We start from the raw sequence: 22,033 nt of genomic DNA on the forward strand, positions 1-22,033 counted from the left end.
ACATATCTTCTCATTCGAAGAGTGTATAGCTCACAAACTCCTTTCCTTAGCCCGCAGAGCAGTGAATAAGCTTGGAGACATCATGGGAATGAATTTCCTGGCTTAGGACTCCTTTCCTAAACAACTACTGTCTTCGTGATTAATATTTTTCATATGTAAAGCAGGTTCTTGATATTTTTTTATTGGATCCCGTATAAATCATCTATTATCATTACATTAAATCTTATTGAAGTTTCAATTCTAAAACTCTAATTCCAAACTCTTACTTGATTACTTAAATTCAAGTAATTTTTTTTAATATCTTTATTGGAGTGTAATTGCTTTACAATAGTGTGTTAGTTTCTGCTTTATAATAAAGTGAATCAGCTATACGTATACATATATCCCCATTATCTCCTCCCTCTTAAACTGGTTTTAAAATCAATAACGACTGGGTTTTACAAGCATCGGATTTGCTAAAAAGGAAGTATTGACACTTTTTCCCCCCCTTAAATTGGGAAGACATGTGAAACAATCTTGAATCATTTCTGTCCCCTGTGATAAAGATGGGTTTGCCTGACCCACGCAGACCTTCCCCAATGACTGGTGATTTCTGGCATATATTCGATGCTCAAGTAATGTGAGCTTCCATGAAAGATAACAGAAACTACTGCAACGCTTGGAAGAACTTAAGTTCACTGGAAATTTTCTTTGACTACAAATATCCTAGATACTGTGGTGGACAGAAAACGAAACCACTCTTGGCGTGTTAGAGATGACATTCTCTACTTGTCTCCTTCACGAAGCTGAGGGTGAGGTCTTTACACATGGCAAACATTCAATAAGCACTGAATGAATGAAGTGTAAGAAGGAAATAATCCCCTCCTGATGTCTGTCATGTCATTAAGCAGAACAATAAACAACAATAAACAGTCACTCAAATGACGTGGTAGGAGTATCTGGATGAATCAGTAATATTTACCTGCAATTTTGACTTTATACTTTTAGTTATGTAATATAAAGAGGTAACTATAGTTCCTGGGCACTCTACAAGCACAGAAATCTGGAAAATGCTTGAGACTCTCCCTATCTTTAATGGATAAGAAATGGGAAGGCTGGAGAGTTATAAACTATTATGGAGTTAGCAAATGGAAGAGCTATTACTAAAAGAAAAGCTCCTTACTTTCTCATTGGAATAAACCAAGACCCAACCTCATTTGGGGTTTAAAGATTACAAATACTTATTCACGTTTTAAGTTAAGAGATCAGAGGAAGAATTTCAAAGTTCATGTGGGTAAGAAGACAAAGAGGTACCCAGAATGAAAACAGAGAGGGGGAGATACCAATGACGATGGCATTTACTGGGCCTTCAATCAGTATATTCTGAATGGATAAAAATTCATAGTTGCTACCTGCATTGATTTCTCCGATAGTTATCAGATAATCAAATTTATATATTCAGACAAAAACATGTTGTAATTAAGTTTTTTTTTTTTTTCCCCAAACACAGTTATTTGAATAAGTGTCCCAAGCTTTCTTTTCACTCTGGGTTGATCTCTAGTCTACAGAAATGAACATCACTCCTCTGGCTGTCATCCTATTTTTCTCATCTCCCTCACAGTTATGTGTATACGTTTGCTTCCTCGAATCTTAGGCTCCTACCCCTTCAGCACTCATGATTCCTTCCTATTAACTTGCTGCAACCAGGCTTATAAGTCCTTTCCACAACTCAATGAGATCTGTACTGTCTCTAGTTCATTTTTTGCTAAATTGGTTAGAGTTCTCATTTTTCACTCTCCTGAAACCTCAAAGGGACAGGATCTGGCTGAAAATCACTCCTCCCTATTTTCTTGATGCTGCCCTTAGCACTTCTGTCCATGTAACTTTATCTGTCTCCTCACCATGGGTCTTCCTCCCAAACTTGTCCTTGGCATCTTGCTCTTCACTGAGAAGGACGGAATAGATCTTCTTTGAAAGATTAAGTAACCAAGAGAATGCCTTAAAAAAAGACTATGAATACCAAAGGTAGCTAGAGATGTGGACTGACTGGAACTCTTGCACACTGCTGGCGGGAATGTAAAAGGATACAGCTACTTTGGAAAACGGTTGTGTAGTTTCTTACAAAGATAAACATACATGTTCCCTTGACCCAGCAATTCCTCTTCTAGGTAGCTACCTAAGAGAAATGAAAACATGTCCACAGAAGAGTTGCACAGAATGTTCATACAGCCCTAATATAATAAACCCAAACTGGAAACAACCCAAATGTTCATCAGTGAGTGAAAGAATAAACAAATTATATTACATCCAAGTAATGGAGTACTACTTAGCAATGTAACAACATGCAAGAATCTCAAAAACATCATGCTGAGTGAAAGACTGAAATCAAAGAATACACAGTATACGATTCCATAAAGGAAGGTCTAGAACTACTCCACAGACAGACATCAGAAAGTGATTGGCTGGGGGTTAGGGGGAGGTACTGAATTTACTGGTGGGTGCAGGGGGCGAAGGTAACTTTTTAGGCGATGGAAACGTTCTGTATCTTGATTCAGCACAACTACTGAAGCCCGCGCGCCTAGAGCCCGTGCTCCACAAGAGAAGCCACCGCAATGAGAAGCCCGCGCTCCGCAATGAAGAGTAACCCCAGCTGGCCGCAACTAGAGAAAGCCTGCGCACAGCAACAAAGACCCAATGCAGCCAAAAATAAATAAATTTAAAAAATAAAATAAAATAAAGCTAGTTAAGCAGGGCATCTTCAACAACCCCCCCCCCCACCATTTCTCTCTACCCATCTCATACACATACTTCTACTCTAACATTAATTAAAAAAAAAAAGTTGCAGGTGTATGAGTACAGTCGCCCCCTCGCCCCCCAGACCCAACCCCGGCTCCATGCCCACCCCATCCAAGGGTTCTGCATTTGTGGATTCAACCAATCGTGGATTGAAAAAAAAAAAAATGTTTTTCCATAAAGTTCCAAAAAGCAAAACTTGAATGTGCCAGGAGCTGGTAACTATTTACATAACATTTACATTGTATTTACAACTATTTACATAACATTTACATTGTGTTAGTATTACAAGCAGTCTAGAGATGATTTAAAGTAAGTATAAGGGAGGATGTTGTGTAGGTTATATGCAAATACTAAGCCATTTTCATAAGGGACTTTAGCATCCTCGGATTTTTGTATCCGCGTGGGTCCTGGAACACAATCCCCATGGATACCAAGAGGCAACTGTATATACAATTGTTAAACCCTTTGAACTGCATTTATTTTTGAATTTTATTTATTATTTTTTTATACAGCAGGTTCTTATTAGTTATCCATTTTATACATATTAGCATATATATGTCAATCCCAGTCTCCCAATTCATCCCACCACACACCCCCTCCACCACTTTGCCCCCTTGGTGTCCATACGTTTGTTCTCTACATCTGTGTCTCTATTTCTGCCCTGCAAACCAGTTCATCTGTACCATTTTTCTAGGTTCCACATATATGCGTTAATATATGATATTTGTTGAACTGTATTTTTAAAATATGTGTTTTATTGTATGTCAATAATATCTCCAAAAAAAAATTAACCTCAATAATCATTCTTATGCCAATGACTGCCTTTCTGTATTTCCAGCCTTCTCTAATCAGTTCCAGATCTCAAAATTCCAACAGGATGGTTCTGTTTGTATGTTTCACCATTTTTTCAAACTCCACCCACTCGACTCAATTACATTATTCAGTGCAAAGGCATGGCCATTCCTTTTGCCTTTATCTTATCCTTTAGAGTCTAGTTATCACTAAAACTGTCATTTATTCCTTTAAACCATAAATCATAAATCCTTGCCCTTCAAGACAGAATGCAGGAAGGAGCACTTTTAACATGTACTGTAAAATATATCTGATCGGGCACCGTTAGCATCACTACTTACTAGTTTTATGATGCCTACTAAGTACTTAACTTTCCTGAGTTACACTGTCCTCATCTGTAAAATGAGATAATTCATTCACTGCTACATTAGGAACATGGTGAGATACATAATAAAAATAAACAGAGACTTATAAAGCACTATATTTTTAATACAGCACTTAGGGTTATTGTTACTGGTTCAAAAGCCACCACTGGAGCCCTGGCCCAGGCCCAGAGGTGCTCGTGTCTGAACTACTTCAATAACTTCCGATATTGTCTTCCTGAGTTTTTTGGGCATGTGACCAACTTGTTACTCATTTTCATGACTAATAATTTATCATGCAATCCCTTTTAAAACACTAGGATAATCTTGATCTTTTAAAGATACATATGGCAAGATTTATGAAACTCCTGATTTGTTTTCAAAGTAGCTGTCAATCTGGAAGCTTTGGTAAAAATGTAGGAGTAAAAAGCCAAGGCTATAAATCTATTTTTAAAAAACCAGGTTGATTTTAGTCTATGAAGAGATTACATGCTTTTAATTCAACAATTACTTTGTTTGCTTTCTTGACAATACTTTTGCTGGATATTCTCATATTGTAAAACCTTTACTGGTCTACTGACTTTACTTGAATAATAAGCCTCATAAAAAGCTACAGTGAAAAATTAATATCTTAACCCCAACAATGTAATCCACCCAAGTAGAGAAGAAGATATTCTAATTTCTTGATTTTAAGAAAGACATTTACTTTTTCTAATCAATTTCCTCGTTTGCACTTTACTATTATATACTAGGAAAAGCTTCTCTAAATGTACAATTTAAAATGAGTTTTAGGGCTTCCCCGGTGGCGCGGTGGTTGCGAGTCCGCCTGCCAGTGCAGGGGACATGGGTTCCTGCCCCGGTCCGGGAAGATCCCACATGCCGCAGAGTGGCTGGGCCCATGAGCCATGGCCGCTGAGCCTGCATGTCCGGAGCCTGTGCTCCGCAACGGGAGAGGCCGCAGCAGTGAGAGGCCCACGTACCGCAAAATAATAATAATAAATAAATAAAATGAGTTTTATATTTGCATTAGAAAATCAAAACTACAAGAATCAATTCCATGTTTTCTATCACTTGTAACAGTGATTACATATACAGAACAAAATGGAGAAGGGATGTAGAAATGAAGACCCAAACACTTTTTGCTGAAAGGTCACGAAATTTTAGCTCAAAGATTTTATCTTCTCTTACCTGTGTAATAGTTTCAATTTGATGTTTTGTATTTTGTCACTCTAACAGTCCACAGCTATCTAATTCCAGAAATCAGGGGAACAGGCACATTAGCTAATGTTAATTTTTTTGTCACTTTGTGCACCATAAGAGGTTAATCAATGTTAATTTGAGTTTAGAGACTGAACATAACTACATTTCACAGATTTTGCTTATTCAGCTAGAATCAGCCTCTTGCTACGTGCTGCATCTTTTGTAACACCACTCTATTACACTTGGCAAAATCAAACACTTCTGAGAGTGTAAGCCCTGGAGATAAGAGTTTACACGATGAAATCCAGATATCAAGACTCAATAAATGTACTTGTTATTAATTTTAAAACATACATCATTAAGTAGATATAGAAAGAGGAATTTATGGGATCCACCAGGGCCATCTAGAAATTTCATGAGAACATGACTAAACTTTGCTAAAACTTAGAAAATAAGATTTCAAAAATAGGTAAATTAATTTCAATTGCTTCTAGAAACAACAGCCATTTTTTTCCCGAAATATTAGTACACTAGTCATCACTCTCCTAAAGCTTTGCATCTCCATGGGAGGAATATATTTCCCCACCCCATTGATGCTGGGCTTGGTAATGTGCCTTGCTTTGGCCAACGGGATGCTAGTAGATGAATGATGTGAGCAAAGGCTTAAAATCTGTTTGTACTAGAGGGCTTGTCCTCTTGTGTTCTAGCCACTGCTGTGAGATATACATGCCCTGGGCTGCCCTTTGGGTTAAGAAAAATGAGTGAACAGTACTGCTCCAGGAACCTGCAGACCTGCTCCAAATGACCAGCTGATACATGGAAGAGAAGTAAATGTTTTATGACGGTATTCCACTGAGTTCCGGAATGACTGGCTACACAGCATTATAGCGGCAATATATGATTAGGGAAAAAAAAAACAAAACACCTTGATATTGAATTTGGGGTGGTGCCTTATTTTTCTTAGGTATTAAATTAATATTTGGTGGCAGACATTACTGATTAATTGAATCAGTCCTGTCCATGTTTTTCTTTTCCTTAGCCATACTCCAATAATTGGGAACATGTAAATTAGTTTTGGCCAATGAGATATAAGCAGAAATCACATGGTGGGTGTCCTGGGAAAGCTTTTTAAAAGTGACACAGTTGGTTGCTATGTTCTTCTGGTTAGTTTGTTTTGCTTTTACTCCTTCTCTTCTGACTATTATAAGGGCGGGATACCTGGAGATGCAGTTGACTTCATATAACCATTGGAAAGCCACAACTGAAGGACAACAAAACAGGAAGAGAGAAGAAACCCTAGGACGAACCTTAGGACACTCCATCAGCCTGTCCTGCTTACTCCAGACTTCTTGTTATCCCAGATAAATAATTCCATGTTTAAGTTCTCTTGTAACATTTATTGTTATTTGCAACCAAAAGTAACATTAATCGATATTTGAAAGGATGTGCAGATAGGTAGGTAAATAGATAGAACTTTGTTCAAATTAACAAAAAAGATCCAAAATTGTACCCAGAAATTTGCTGGCATTTTTACTACATTAACTGCACATGGTTTGGGATTTAACTTTTAGGATAAGCCATAATGTGTGATGTACTAGATTTCAACTGAGGGCAACGCTCAACTTTGTGACTGTGAAAGTAGATGGCACAAAATCATGGTAAAATGTCAACCTGATAAGATTCATTCTGATCCAAGCTATCTTTTTATCTATGTCAGATTTTTCTTTATAGTAGCAGGTTCTCCATGAAAACGTATCCTTCAATTTTCTACTTTCATTTGACACATGTAAGTAAACATATTCAATGAGATTCAAGTGTGGGAGAGTGCTATAAAGTGACGGAAAATTATGGTACAATGGCAATAACTCATGAAGAGTAATAAGAAGAGAGTGCCTAGAGCATTTGACTGCAAATGGAAGAGATTATATCCTGGTGAATTGAGTTAATTTCAAATATATTACAGTATGGTTTTCTGTCATATGTACTCTCTCTGACTATATTAATAAATGAAAGAGTGATGAATAGTTCTGGGAACTTGTAGCGAAACATTAATATTTCAACATCATCGTTGAGTATCTGTGTCAACACACATCAAAAATGCAGGAGAAATGACTACCTGTACTCACTAGTTACACTCATTAAGAATATATGGATGAGAAATATAAATGGTATACATAAATTTGCAATGCAATTACAGGTAGAACATATAGAAAGAAAAAAGCTACACAAAGATCTCACACAGAGAAGTATGTCAAGCAATTGGCAGCAAGTTAATACTGGCAATCAGTTTGGAGTATACTGTATGACCACATGAAACACCACTTTATTTTAAATTATGAGTCACCTCAGTAATTACTGGCACTAAAATTTTTTTAAATATAGAAGTAGCAAAAATAAGTAGCCACTCTCAAACAAAAGCGGCTCTTCACTCTGTCTATGATGTAGCTTTGGAATCCCCTTGTTTAAAAATAAATGTAAAAACAAAAGTTTGGCTTTAAAAAGTTTGATTTCTATCTATTTTTAAATTGATCACCTAGAAGTAATTAATTCACATTAGAATGAGGCATGGCAGTTTGAAAACAAATCAACACTCAGTTAATAATTTCTAAGTGGTTAGGAAGGCTAAACAAATAATCTGTTTATATCTGTAGTATACAGAAAGGTGATGTTCAATTCAGTTGGGGAGGGAGAAGGTCAAACTCGCCGCTTAGCATTATGTATGGAGTATCAAATGCCTACCAAAGAGACAAGATATAAATCACTCTCAAAACAGCAACAACTGGGCTTCCCTGGTGGCGCAGTGTTTGAGAGTCCGCCTGCCGATGCAGGGGGCGCGGGTTCGTGCCCCGGTCCGGGAAGATCCCACATGCCGCGGAGGGGCTGGGCCCGTGAGCCATGGCCGCTGAGCTTGCGTGTCCGGAGCCTGTGCTCCGCCATGGGAGAGGCCAGAGCAGTGAGAGGCCCGCGTACGGCAAAAGAAAAAAAAAACAAAACAAAAAAACACCAGCAACACCTGTGTAGTAGCTTTCATATATGGTGCCTTTTATTTTCTTTGCTCTTTTTTGTTTGTTTTGTTTGTTGGTTTTCGTATTTTCTGGCATTTCTAGAACAAATTGTATTACTTGTATTCTTTTCTTTTTTCTCTCTCACTCTTTGGCCGTGCCACATGGCTTGTGGGATCTTAGTTCCCTGACCAGGGATTAAACCTGGGCTCTCAACAGTGAATGCGCGGAGTCCTAACCACTGGACTGCCAGGGAATTCTGGTGCCTTTTATTTTATTTTACTTTTTAATGATCAAAAAGATTCAGGCATAAAAAATTCTGAGGGTAAGCTCTCACTTGGAACAACAGTTGCATCATTTTTAGGGAAAAAGCACGAATGTTTCTGTATCCTAGAAGATACAGTAACAATATACAAAAAAAAAAAACTTTCTAGGATAATAAATATTTTTGACTTATCAGGGGATACAAAATTAGATTTCAAGAACCCAGGCCCAAAAGAAGTAAGTACTTCTTTGAAAGAAATTTTGAAAGAAAAGTTTTGTTTTGCATTTATTTTTTGTTTTTGTTTATTGATTCTTGTGTGGGTTAAAAAACTGCAGATCCCCTTAGAAAAAAGAAAAGAACTTGTATCACAGCATAGAGGGAAAAGTATGAGTGGATAAAGAGATTCAGTCCTGAATCCCTCTCCCTAGGGATGTAATGGGAGAATCATTACTTGGCATCAACAGAGCTCAGTTTCTTCTGTACAATTAATGTTCTCTATTGGTCAGTGAGTTTGTTTATTCATTCCAGAATATTCCTGCCTTAAGGTCTCTGCACTTATTATTCCCTCTGCCTGGAGCGCGGTTCCTCTAGATATCCTGGGGACCTGACCTCATGCCTCTTTAGGTCTCTCCTAACATACAATCTTCTCAGAGTTCTTTAAATGCCTTACGTGAAAGAGTAAATGCTGTCTACCCTCGCAGCTCACTCAGCACCCACACCCTGTCTCCCTCACCTCCAGAGCACTTGCCTTCTTCAGAGGTACCATATGCTTACTGTCTGTTTCCCTCCCACCTCCTCCACTGGAATATAAGCACCATGAAGTCAGTGATTTTGTCTATTTTATTCAATGCTGTTCTAGTGTTTAAAAAAGTACCTGGCCAGGCACTGTGCTAGCAGCCCTGGAGATACATGGAAGACTAGAACATGTTATCTACCCTCTGAACAGCTCACTATATTGGAGAGTCTGACATGTATGGACACCGGGGTGTCTATACATATACATATATATACACCACAAGCTCCTGTGTCTAGCTGTGGACAGCTAGGCAGCGCTAGTCATATAAATGGCACCCTTTGGGATGTACAATGCTCAACCCGCACCACCAGACCCAGCTTCCTTGAGACTGAAATCTGTAAAACACAAAGCTGATGACGCCATTGCCATTTAAAACCTACTGATGTCTCCCCATTGTCTACAGAATAAATTCACCCTTCCTGATCAGGTCCCTACCCACCTCCCCAAGCAGCTGCATCTCCCAGCTCTCCGCCACACTCACTTCCGCGCCAGTTACTATGAACTCACACATTCCTACCGCATGTCAATGCTTTCCTCTACTCCAGACTGAGCTACGTGACCTTCCCCCCGTCCTCACTGCAGCCCTTCATGCTTTTATCCCATTGGGCTTTGATTTGCCTCATATATGTTGATTCTGAGCTCCCTGTGGTAAGGTTCTATGAATCATTCATCCTGTATCCCCAGCATGTAACACAGGGCTAAATAAATGAATTAATTATTCACCAAATACAGACATGACTTAATTTGCTAATTCACAGAACAGCTCAAATATCAAATTATTATCAAAAACCGATCAGACTTTAAACGAAAGTGGGACCAACATGGTCCCATCAAAGTGAAAGAAATGACTGTGTATGGGTGTACAGTCTTCATCTTGCTATTAAATACCCAGGGACTGAGTTACTCAGTGATCATTATATATATATTTTTAATATTGCTAGAATGTTGGGTTGATGCAGGCTAAGTATACACTTTAGACTCTACCTATGTTCATTCACATCAAATCAGGAGCTTTTTCTGACCTCCTTTAGAAGAAGAGCAACGTAAAAGTGTTTATCTCCTTGGCAAGACAGCGAACGCCTCTCAGATTTACCCATCAGCCATGATGTCTATTATTAGTCTATTAGAGAGCTAGACTTCCACCTACAGAACTGAATCAAAGCTATTTCTTTATTAAGGCATGAAGTGGGGATTTGAAGGCGTCCCAAACACATTAGGCTTATTAAATAAAAGTATAGCTTCTTTTAATGAGACAAGAATCTGGGAAAGATTTAAAAGAAAAAAAAAACCCTGAAATTGTCTGACATACTGAGCTCTCTGGCTTCTTCTCTGGGCACAATCAGCTCAGCTGGGTTCGTTCTAATCAGCAGACAAGGGAAGAGGCATGATCCAAATACCCTCAAATCTTTCAGTCAAGGGCTGCAAAATTAGATGACACAGTACCATTTCAACCCTGGGACAAACATTTCCTTTTATAGATTGACAGAAAGCAATTCTAAAAAGGATGCTCATTTTGGGAATGTCAGCACATATGTATATACTGAAACAATAATTTCTTAAAATAATAGTAACAGTGAAGTTTATAGAAAGAATGCTCTAATGTATTTGTACTTTATTTCTTCACATATCAATATAATGCTGTGTGCGATTTAAAGAAGTGGAACACCTTTTTAAGAACTATTTCTGAGAAGGCATCTGATAGAATTATCTCTTCCTAAGTCAGATTATATTTAAAGTGACAGCGAGTTTAAAGATGAAAAAAATCTGAAATTATTTCATAAAAGTTATATTCTTATTGGGATTCAGGTGTCAAAAAACTTTGCTAATTTCAGAAAGTTACGGTTTAGGGATATTAAAGCCACAACATAAAAACAAGAGCTGCCTTCATAAAGGAATATGGGTTTATAGTCGGACAAACTCTGATTTCAATATGAGCTCTGCAAATTATCAGCTATAGGACCTCTGGGGATAGAGTAAACCTCTCTGGGCTTCCGTTTATTTGTGCATAAAAACAGGAGCATGGGCAAATTAGACGAAAACTATGTAAGTCCTCACAGAATCTGCCTGAAAGAAGTCAGTCAGTAACAGTTTTGTTTTCTCTTTCTTCCTTATCTCTAGGACTGTTCTCTACTGTAATTTAAAAGACATTAACAAAGTTATACATGAGGAGATTCAGAAATAAGGATCAAGAATTTTAAAATAAGGAAAATGAAAAACACACACAAAAAACCCAAACCGAAAACCTCCAAGATTTCTGACCCTTCTCTGATCATCAGATGCAACCTTCTAAATTAAAAATCATGATGTTTGAGCCAGTAGCAGACTCTGAAGGAATAGGATATCCAACTTGCTACCATATCTGTTCTTTCAAAGAGCATCTAAGTGCAAATAAAGATGGGACTCTTCATTTCCAGAATTCACAAATTGTTTTCCTTTAAGAAGAAGGGCACTTGACACAGGCAATATAATAAAAACAGGGGGAGGAAGCCAGTGTTTTAATTAGCTTAAATGTAATTAACAAGGAACTATTTAAAAAGAATATCCTTTTAACAGGTTCCAATTTTAGGGATGCTAACCAAAGCAAAAAGCTACTAATGCATGTTGCTTCTTTTCCACTCTGACAGTTACAATCAAGATCAGAGAGGGCAGAGAACTCAGATATGGTGTGAGTTAAACAATCACATGCATTTACCAATTCTGCGAAAACTGACACTGAGGAGAGCTGGTCCCATCTCCTTAAAATCTTCATCGCCTTCTCCCAGCCTCTACTCCACCCTTTCCCACTTCACTCTTACTGAAAGTATCATGTCTAGACCTTTATTCTTTCAGTTTAAGGCTTGCGCCTGGTTGAACACTAATTCCTCTGAGGAGGGCCCGCTTTCAGATATTCTTATTCATTTACACTTTACTTTGAAGGAAGTTGATTATTCTACCAGCATCAACAAATGAGGAGTAGGAAGGTTTGGAGTTAGAGAAAAAAGAAGAAAAAGGGGTACAGAGATTAGAGGCTCTGAGTAAGAGAGCCAAATTTTACCTATTTAAAAAATATCATTGTTTTGCCTAGGGTTAGAGTTAATTATAATAATTTGCTCTAATCATGTGCCTGTACCTCTCTTTTTCCAAACACTTATTTCATAATTATGTTTGTCAAGTAGTTAAGGGTAATGATCCTATTATAGCATCAGAGGGGAAAAAAAAACAAACAAACCAGACCTAAGCAAAACAGATGTTCTATGAATTGCCGGAAGTTGGCTTTGTCAGAATTACTTGAATACACTGTCTCTGGCTCGGACAGTATCTCTACAGTTGAAATACAAGAAGGGTAGAGCCTGTCTGTAGGCCTCGCTATGGCCGGTTCTTCCCATTTATCTGAATTCACTGAGGCTGAGCTGATAAACGAGAAGCAAGTGAATCAATGAAAATAGTTGCAATGATTGGTTCAAGCACAGTTCAGGAGCCTTGCTATAAAAATCTATTTAAATGGAAGTGAACTTAGGTTGCAGCTCTAGCCACCAAGCATTGTTCCTTTTTATTCAAAGACAAGAGTATCTGAATATTATATATTCGGGTGGGGAGAGGTGCAATGGCTAACAACTTCTGCATTTCAAATCAAAGGAAAAGTTCTTGAACTGAAGATTTAATAAACGTTCATTTTAAAAACCAGTAAAATGCATAATACCAAATATTTAAAAAGAGCATTTATTAGCATTTTAAGGTTTATGCTATGTAAATATAATAATGTCAGCAAAGTAAGCCACCAAATTAAAAATTCAAACTATGGTGATGACTGCATGAGGCAAGGCTATGAACCCGAATGGGAAAGGAGACAAAGAAGAGATTCAGTTGTAGAGAGTCACCTTGTGGGTTCGGATCTTGCCTGAAGGGCTGGCCTAGGACAAGGCAGTTTCGCCCCTCTCTAGTGTCAGTCTTTCCTAATAGCTTCCTTTCTCATCTTCCCGCTTCTTCCTTGACACTGCACTGGTGGCCAATGAGATAAGAGGCATGCCTTCAAACCCCTCCTAAACCATGGCTTTAATTGGAGAGACGTGTTTTGGTTGCCCAGGGCTTCTAAAATGTGCTACCTCTATTGCACATAAACCCTTGATTGTATCACCTCTCTACCTGCAGGCATCCTTCTCACCTAACTCAAAGTTCTGCAAGTGCCAGAAACAGATGCACGGATGTCTTTTGAAATCCTCTCATCTCGTACATGCCAAGATGGTGTTCAATCCTCTTACGATTTGAAGCATTATTTTATTGATCATAGTGTACTGGAATTTTTTTGTTTGTTGGACAGCTTTTGAGTTAATAGAAGCCATCAAGATCCAAAGGCAAACAGAAAAAAGAGGAAAGGGAAATTAATAGTGAAACAGAGACATGCATTAAAAATCAGAGAAATTAAGAGCAGGAAGACATATCCACCGAGAGTTAACTTTGGGTAAACCTAAGTACAGATTTTTTAAAAAAATTCTCTAACAAGGACTATATACTTATTTGTCCCAGAATAAAATTTTCCTCAACATATTGTTTTAAGTTTTGAAATACACCTATATTTAAGAGGTCTCTGCAGAACATTCTTTTTGCTTCATCTAACAGTATCTTAGCACTTCTCAGTGTTTACACACACATACTCCTTCTTGAGTGATGGTTAATTAACTATTGATGGGTCCTGGCATTCTAGGGCTTCCCAAGTGACAGCTCAGTATTCTTTACTAATCGTTTAATGAAAACACTTACATGAATAATGAATCTGGCACTTGCCTAGATACACATGCAACTTTTGCAATAGTAATAAAGGCAGGCGAATGCACCGTCAGAACAAAATATTGTGGGGCTTACAAATGTTTTCACAAAGCAAATCGGAGAGGTTATGTTGAAAATGAAGCTCCAGTTCCTAAGGCTGCTATTAAAAGTTTCATATTAAAATATACTATTATATTCTCAGCACATAATATTAAAAGCACAAAAAATGGGTATGTTTAAGATGTTAATACCGTGATTTGCTCGATAAGCCCGAAATGGAGTAAGCATAACTTAGATTTTAGTAATCACAGTGCCAAACTTACAGAAACACACATATCTATAACACACACACACAAATTATGTATATATTATATGGTGCAGGAAAACTGTGATTAAAATGTCTATGAAACTTATGATTCATCTCAGAATTGAACTTTGTCATCATTTAGTCTAATTTTGCAGGTGAGAACGTGGAATCCTTGATCTTAAGATTTAGCTCCCACAAAACCACAATCACTGTGCTGATCACTGAACTGGTGATGAAGTGACCGGGCATGCTAGCACTTAAATATGATTTCAGCCATCCTTCTGATCCAACGCTTTGGAGAAACTAAGTTACTACAACCAGTTACTGGAACAAATGAGAGAAAAAAGTGTTTTTATACATGTTCAAGTGGAAGAATATGACTGGTAACAGACATTACAGGCACTCTTGAGAAAAAGATATGTTTGGGGAGTTAGAAGTCCTAAACTTTGTCTCGTCACCACTTATTATATGACTCTGGAGAAGACACTGAACCTCTCTCATCCTCAGTATCTTCATTTGTAAAATCAGCAGGACACTTGCAATATTTATATTTACTAGTTGTCATGTACTTATACTACACACTATTACCATTATTGTTACTACTACCACTAATAATAATATTAATTTCACCCTTGAGGCTCTCATCTGTCAAAACTTTGCAATTCAATTTTCATGCCTTGTAACTATACCACACCCTCACAATGGTCCTATAAAGTACGTATTCTTTCTTATTACAGATGAAGAAATATCTCAGAGTGGTTAGTTAACTTGCCAGATGTCACATGGCTATTAAGTGACTGAATGTGAACTTGAACCCAAATCTTTCTGACTGCAATTTCATTAGATTTTCCATATCCTGTTTCCTCTAATATATAATATACCTAGTACCTATTTATCATAGAGATTCATTTTATACACCCTCACATATACACACACATAGGCTTTAAATTCTAAAATGCCCTACTAATTTTTCTTTTTTTAAATTTCAAGGCCTAATTCATGAAACAGAGTAGATATTTAGTCAATACCTGGGAAAAAAGAATTAATACATGGGAGGTAACTAAGATCATTTTAAGTAAAGTGTTAATTAACTTTTGTGTTGGCAGTAACAGTGGCTTAATTTAAATCTTCCTCTTCTTTAAAATTATGTTATTAAAAATTATGCTAGAGAAAAAATACACATGGACTAGTCATAGGTGAAATTCTAGACACAGAACTGACAATGATGAAAAAGCAGCTATTTTCAACGAAAAAGGGCTAAACTCTAACTCTGTGTTACAGTTAAAGGAGTGAGAAACGATCCCTTTAAAAATTACATATGATTTGAATGTTTCAAAGGGGTAACATAGTATCTTCCAAATTTTAAATTTCAAAAAAGCTGCTCTGTACTTTCCTATCAACACAAGATAATACTGCCTGTCATATTTTACCTCTCTTGACTGTTCTATATGAATAATGAAAACAATGATGATAATTAGATAGTGACACTCGAAAAGAACAATTTTTTTTTTTCAGAGTTAAGGAGAAGGGGCGGGAAGTATTAAAAAAGAAGTCTCATTTCTATTCAAAATACAAATTTTCAACTACGCAAAACACTCCATGTTTCCCCTAATCTCCTCCCAGAGAACACAAGGCTGAATGGAAAGATGCTGACACATGTGCCCGTTCAGAGCTAGAATGACAGGTCTGGGGAACAGGAGATGCTGCTGTTTCCATTATCCATTGAACACCTTGGCAATTCTTATTTCATCCTGAGAATGTGATACTTACTCTTGTACTGCTCTGGCTATGGAAAGGGCCGTAGATCCAGTTTCATTAACGCTATCTAAGGTCACATTTGGCAGGTCATCATCATCACTGTCACTTTTACTTTGTCTGGGAGATAGGCCTCGGGGGTCCATTTGTGCTGGGAAAAAAAGGCATATATAATGAATTAAAATTAGTGTGCAGAAAGTTAACCTTGTCCTGGACCAACATCAAGCATGGAATGTCTCTTCTGTGTATGTCACACACATGGAATTCTCCAGAAATCCCAGGAATTAGTGAAAGCGACGTATTTTATGGACTGAGCACGCACTGACTCTTATCCCTTGTTCATCTGATTTATAAAACCTCCATCAGCTCTCGGTAGTTTCAGGGGATGATTATGGAATAGAAACTGTCAAATCTACAATATTACCAACTTCTGAGAAGCTGATTAGGTAGCTCATGAGTTACTGTTCTACCCTCTGGCTTCTTCTTGCTTCTGCAACCAGAGCTCTGGCCATTTCGTTGCACATTAGCACTTTCCCTGGAAGGTGGAGAGCAGGAGGGAGAGAAGGTTTTATTTGCTTAGGGCTCCCATCAGAAGCTTAAAGAACGACAAGGTTTACAAGACTAACATAAAGGTTTAGGTATTCTTCATACTACAGTGAATCCTTGTTCACAGTTCGTTGTTGCTCTAAGTGGAGATCTGAGTGCAGGAAAATGACTGAAGTAGTAGCATTTTAACTGTGTCTACATGTGCTAGAAAGTGCCCTTCATCTCTATGCTGATCTCATTTTCCAAAAATGCATTTCTAGATAAGATCCTCCTTCCGCTGCAAACTGGCCAAAGCAGGACATAGCCTGATGTTCTGACTCCTGTTGATGGGGACCACCAGATCCTTTTAAATGAGAGGATCACCATCAACATTTAATATACTAATGTATATTTTAAAAAATAGATTTCATTCCCACCGCCTTCTCTTTATGAACAGCTTTAGCAACCACCGCCTAGGATTTCCATCAGCCCTCTCAGCTGAGGCACGGAAGAAGCACACCTTCTAAATTAAAAGTACTGCGCTAGCTACATAATTGCATTGCTAAAACATATGACTTCAACCCTCAGCCAGCTCCCTCAGCCTGCTCTTCCAAGCTGCCTACAAAAGATTTCTGAAACCACCACTAGCTGTAAAGAGAAGCAAAATACACTTAAAATCGTGGTTACAATGACATTTGGGTACATTTACAGTTTCATTTTTTTTCTCAAATCATTTTTTTTTCTTGCTGTTACTGTGCATCATACATTAGGTAGAGCCACAGGAAAATGCTGATATTTTCCCATTTTTTAAACCACGAAAGACAATTTCTCATGATTCTACCTAATACTTACCATATGAATAGAAAAACTATACCTAGAGAGTTCTGATATATTTCTAACTAAACTTGGTTAGGAAGGAGCGAATATCTGTTGAACCTAGGGTGTGAGTGTACTTGACATACATTCTGCCTGTAAGTATAAACACGAAAATGTACTTTGAATAGTGGACGTGTTTGGTAAATGTTGGCTAAATTAAAGAGAAAATAATGAAACTAATCTAAAGCAGTGGTCCTTTGCTGATGACAAATTTGCCCCCCGCCCCCGGCAAAAGACATCTGGCAATGTCTAGAGACACACTGATTTGTCATAACTTGAAGGAAGGGGGATGCTATTGGCACCCAGAAGGCAGAAGCCAAGGATGCTGCTAGACATCCTACAAAACACAGGACAGTCAGTGCCCCATGACAAAGAATGAACCAGTCTAAAACGTCAATAGCACCAGGCTGAGAAACTTTGACCTAGAGATTTAAGAGTTTGGACATAACGGTGTTACATCTGATGACTTTCAATTGCATAACTATGTTCCAGTTTCAAAGTCACTAGCGACGAAATTAAATCACACATTAGATTATCCATCTTTTCTGGTTCTATCCTCAAATAAAACAATTCACTGTCATGTGACTTGGCACTCGTAACTTCCACCGATACAGCACTCACTCACTCCAACGCCAGGAATGAATTATGCAGTGACGCTCATTAAGAGTCCTTGAATGTTGTCTTTTTACCACATGGTAGGACAAAGACTTTCTTTTCCATCTGATCTCTAGAGATTTCTTAGGAGAGGGATGTTGGAGAAACTCTTTGTAGAGGAAAGTAACCAGTCCCACAATTATGCAATAACAGAGAGCTACTTAAGTATTCAGTCATTCCAAAGGCACTGAAGGCATCAGACCATTTAAGATTTATTTTGGCTACAGGCAACAGAAACTGGCTCGGGCTAACTTATATTAAACGAATGTACTGGAAAGATACTGGGCAGCCCACAGAATGGAAGGTAAAGCTGAACAACCAGCACTCAAGTAGCCCAAGACACAGAGATGACACAGGCATTTCAACCAGGAATTCATCGATAGGTTTCCTCTGGGCCCATCTCACTGTAAAATGATTCACTTAACAATCGTTCACAACTGCTCAAATTCAACCAAGGAAATGAGTAATAGACCTATCTAGGCTTCCAAATCTCATACTGTGTGGTGTTACATACACCTGGAAACATCAACAAGTTAACATTTCAAGTTCCTGAAACACCATGCACAAAGACTCCTTTGCCAAGATATCAAATTAACAGATAGCCAGAGAAAAGGGAATATTCTGGTCCCATCTCTAGCAAGACAACTAGAGCTCTCACAGGTAAGTAATACAACTCAAGGAAGACACAGGCGGTTAACCAGTAAGCAATTTGGCTGTGAAAGTTAGTCTCGCTGTATGAGATTCCAAATAACTGGTGTGAGAGTTGATCATCTAAATTATGTTATGTTGCTATCTTAATGAGAGTGTAAAATATGTTAAATATGATGTCTTTTTTGATGTACTTTTCAGGAACATTATAATTGAGGATTTCTTTCCAATAGTTTCAATAAATATTATGAAATACATCTGCTGCCATCATGCTGGGAAACTCTTTTTACCGTACCTTCAGCCAAGTCGAGGAAGTAATTAGAAAAGCTTCTTAAAATGTGCATTGCTGGGCTTCCCTGGGGGCGCAGTGGTTGAGGGTCCGCCTGCCAATGCAGGGGACACGGGTTCGTGCCCCGGTCCGGGAAGATCCCACATGCCACGGAGCGGCTGGGCCCGTGAGCCATGGCCGCTGAGCCTGTGCATCCGGAGCCTGTGCTCCGCAATGAGAGAGGCCACAACAGTGAGAGGCCCGCGTACCACACACACACACAAAAAATGTGCATTGCTGATTAGGTCAGATGATTAGCTTATCTACATACTCGCATAATTCCACTCTATTTTTATTAAATGTGGGGTAGGGACATTTATCCTAGTTAACCTCCATTAGTCTTTGACTTTCTCAGCTCATTTAGGGAACACCAATTCTTTGGGGGTGCCCATGCGGAGAAAATGGAAAAGTTACCTGGGCACCAGAACCAAAAACGTACCTATTTCCCGAAGTAAGAGAGCAGCTGGAAAACTATAAGCACCTGAAAAGAATTTACATTTGAGACTTTATTCCTCTTAAATGAAAAAAGGGATCAGACACGGGTGGGTACTCCAGCTCATTGCTGGTGGAAGTGTCATCCCCGAGGTGGAGGTACTGGGGAATGCGGTGTGAACTTCACTCCATGTCACACAAACTCTGGAAGATAACTGCAGAACCCCCAACACCTGAAGTTGCACCTATCTACCCTTTCAAACACCCACCTATAGTCAATGCCACTGTAAAGATCATCCCAATGAGTCGTGTCTCCCTGTAGCCAGTCTCTCGTGGGGCTCCTTCCCACAGTGACTCTGGCCTTGGCTCGATGACTTGAAGTCACTTTAGACCGAGCGGACACATTCCAGACACCAGATGACCACGTTCATAGGAGTGACTAGCGTGAGAACAGCCCGGCTAAACCCATTCCAAATTTTTGACTCACAGAACTGTGAGCAAATAAAATAGTTGCTATTTTAATCTACTAAATTTGGGAGTGATTTGTTACACAGCAATACAAAATCAATGTAGTGAAATAGGAGGGAAGGGGGGCAGGGCACAGCATTTGAAAGAATGACACACGCCGAGGACATGACATAAACTGATTAGAACAAAATGGGTCCAAGATGGTGGACAAGTCGACGTCCACTAGACCTTGAGCCTCAGAATACACTCACTGTAACACATCAGCAAGCTAAATGACACACCCACGGGTGCCACGACAGTTCCAAGGATCCACAAGCATCAAAAAGTGGGCGGTGGCTCAATTCCTGGAAATCCCGGCCCCTTCCCAAAATAGCTGGGAAACTCCTCCCACTCATTAGCCTATGAAATTACCCACCCCTATAAAAACTGACAACCCCCATGCCCTGGTGCCTTTCTCATCTTCTGCGATGGCCCACACTCTGTGGAGTGTGTTTCTCTCTAAATAAATCCACTTCTTACCCATCACTTTGTCTCTCGCTGAATTCTTTCTGCGATGAGACTTCAAGAACCTGCTTCATTAAGTCCTGAAACCAGGTGTGTGATCTCAGTTGGAAGACTGTGGGTTTTGGCCGGGTTCGAGTCCCGGCCACATGGGTTCGAGTCCCGGCATGTGGGTTCAAGTCCCAACCTGAGGTGCATGGTTTCAATACCAGCTACTCTCCCAGTTCCTTCCAGTGATTTCCTGGCAACGATGTGGAAAGACTTCTGCTACAACTATAGTCAGCCTATCACACTCCTCTCTATTTCCCTCCCAAGAGGTAATCTGGCCTCCAGTGGCATATATTTAAGTGGCTATTAATACGATAAAGGAAAATCAATGCCACATGTTATTTTACATTATTTACTCCTTAATCCAAAATGTGCAAAATGGATTTACAGGTATTTTGTCTTTAAAAGCGTCTTCTTTGATCCTTGACCGTGCCTCATACAGGCTTCTATGGGAAAGGGGCCATGAGTTGGCATTATTGCTCTGGTGAACAAAGCTTTTCTACCCAAGTTCATAGTTCACAGGAGGCTCAGATGGGCAGAACTCCCAGGTACATGATCACCCAAAGCTACACTCCCTATGTTTGCCTTTCTAGAACTCCCATGAAACATGGAAACTTTACTTTCCCCCCACATAACAGTGGACTGACACAGACGCAGTGTTACCAGCATCCATTCTCACCTCCGTCACCTCAGGCGAGGTGCTCTTCTAACCTCCTTGGAAAGGAACTGGTCCATTCAGCTATTCTTAAAGGAAAGGAAGCTTTCCCGTTAAGTCACCATATTTACTATGTATAATACAATCATCTTTGAACACACATGGAAATTTACAGACGAACATTTCCTAACCAGAAGGAATGCATTCAATCGCCTTCACCTCCGCCCATCAGGGCTGGAAGGGAGAGGGGTGCACGCGGATGGAAGCGGGGTGAGGCAGTCGGATGGGCAGCTGCCGTGCTGCCAGCCTTTCTCTTCCCCTGTCGGCCACTGTCAGGCTGCCTGCTACCTGCAGATGTCCTCATTGCTCGCCCTGCCAAGGCTGAAGAGTGCCCCAGTTACAGAAACCTTGGTTTCCAGGAGGGCCGCTGCTTCCCTAGAAACAAGGGCAGTGGGAGGATGAGGGGGGAAAAATGGAAAATGAATGTATGGGGGGGAGAATTCCTAGCATCCCAGAGTAGGAGAGTCTCCTTCAGCACTTTCAATGTAGGAGTGCTCCAAAAATGACAGTCATAGAGGGTTTTTAGAATAAAAACATGGCTCTGGCTTCAGAGAACATGGGTGAGACTCCTGGCCCCGCCACTCATCATTTACAGCCATCTGGCCTTGGGCAATTGATTTCCCACCACTAACCCTCAGTTTTCTTCCCCTGCCATTGCCGCTGTGAGGAGTAAAGGAGATAATATATGCAAAGTGTTTAGTACCCTGCCCTGCACTTAGGAGTCAGTCATCATTCTGTTTCATCCTGGCAGTACGTTTAGTACTACTACTTCAGCCTTCCCTTATATCGATATAATACTATTTACAAAGCCCTCATCTTCCCCTGGACTTATTCAAATCAA

At 39.2% G+C, this 22,033-nt stretch overlaps 1 protein-coding gene across 6 annotated transcripts in view; it reads right to left on the minus strand.

The window, feature by feature from the left end:
* The window catches only part of KLF12 (KLF transcription factor 12), a 450,478-nt gene that overhangs the window by 102,822 nt on the left and 325,623 nt on the right, over positions 1–22,033 (minus strand). For all 6 annotated transcript variants that reach the window (XM_082859606.1, XM_082859602.1, XM_082859605.1 and 3 more), the window contains one exon: positions 16,013–16,148. In XM_082859606.1, coding sequence (XP_082715732.1) covers positions 16,013–16,148 — 136 coding nt within the window. The remainder of the gene's footprint in view (positions 1–16,012; positions 16,149–22,033) is intronic.

The sequence above is a fragment of the Leucopleurus acutus genome (assembly GCF_964270905.1).
Source record: "Leucopleurus acutus genome assembly, chromosome: 18".
In the NCBI taxonomy this organism is placed as follows: Eukaryota; Metazoa; Chordata; class Mammalia; order Artiodactyla; family Delphinidae; genus Leucopleurus; species Leucopleurus acutus.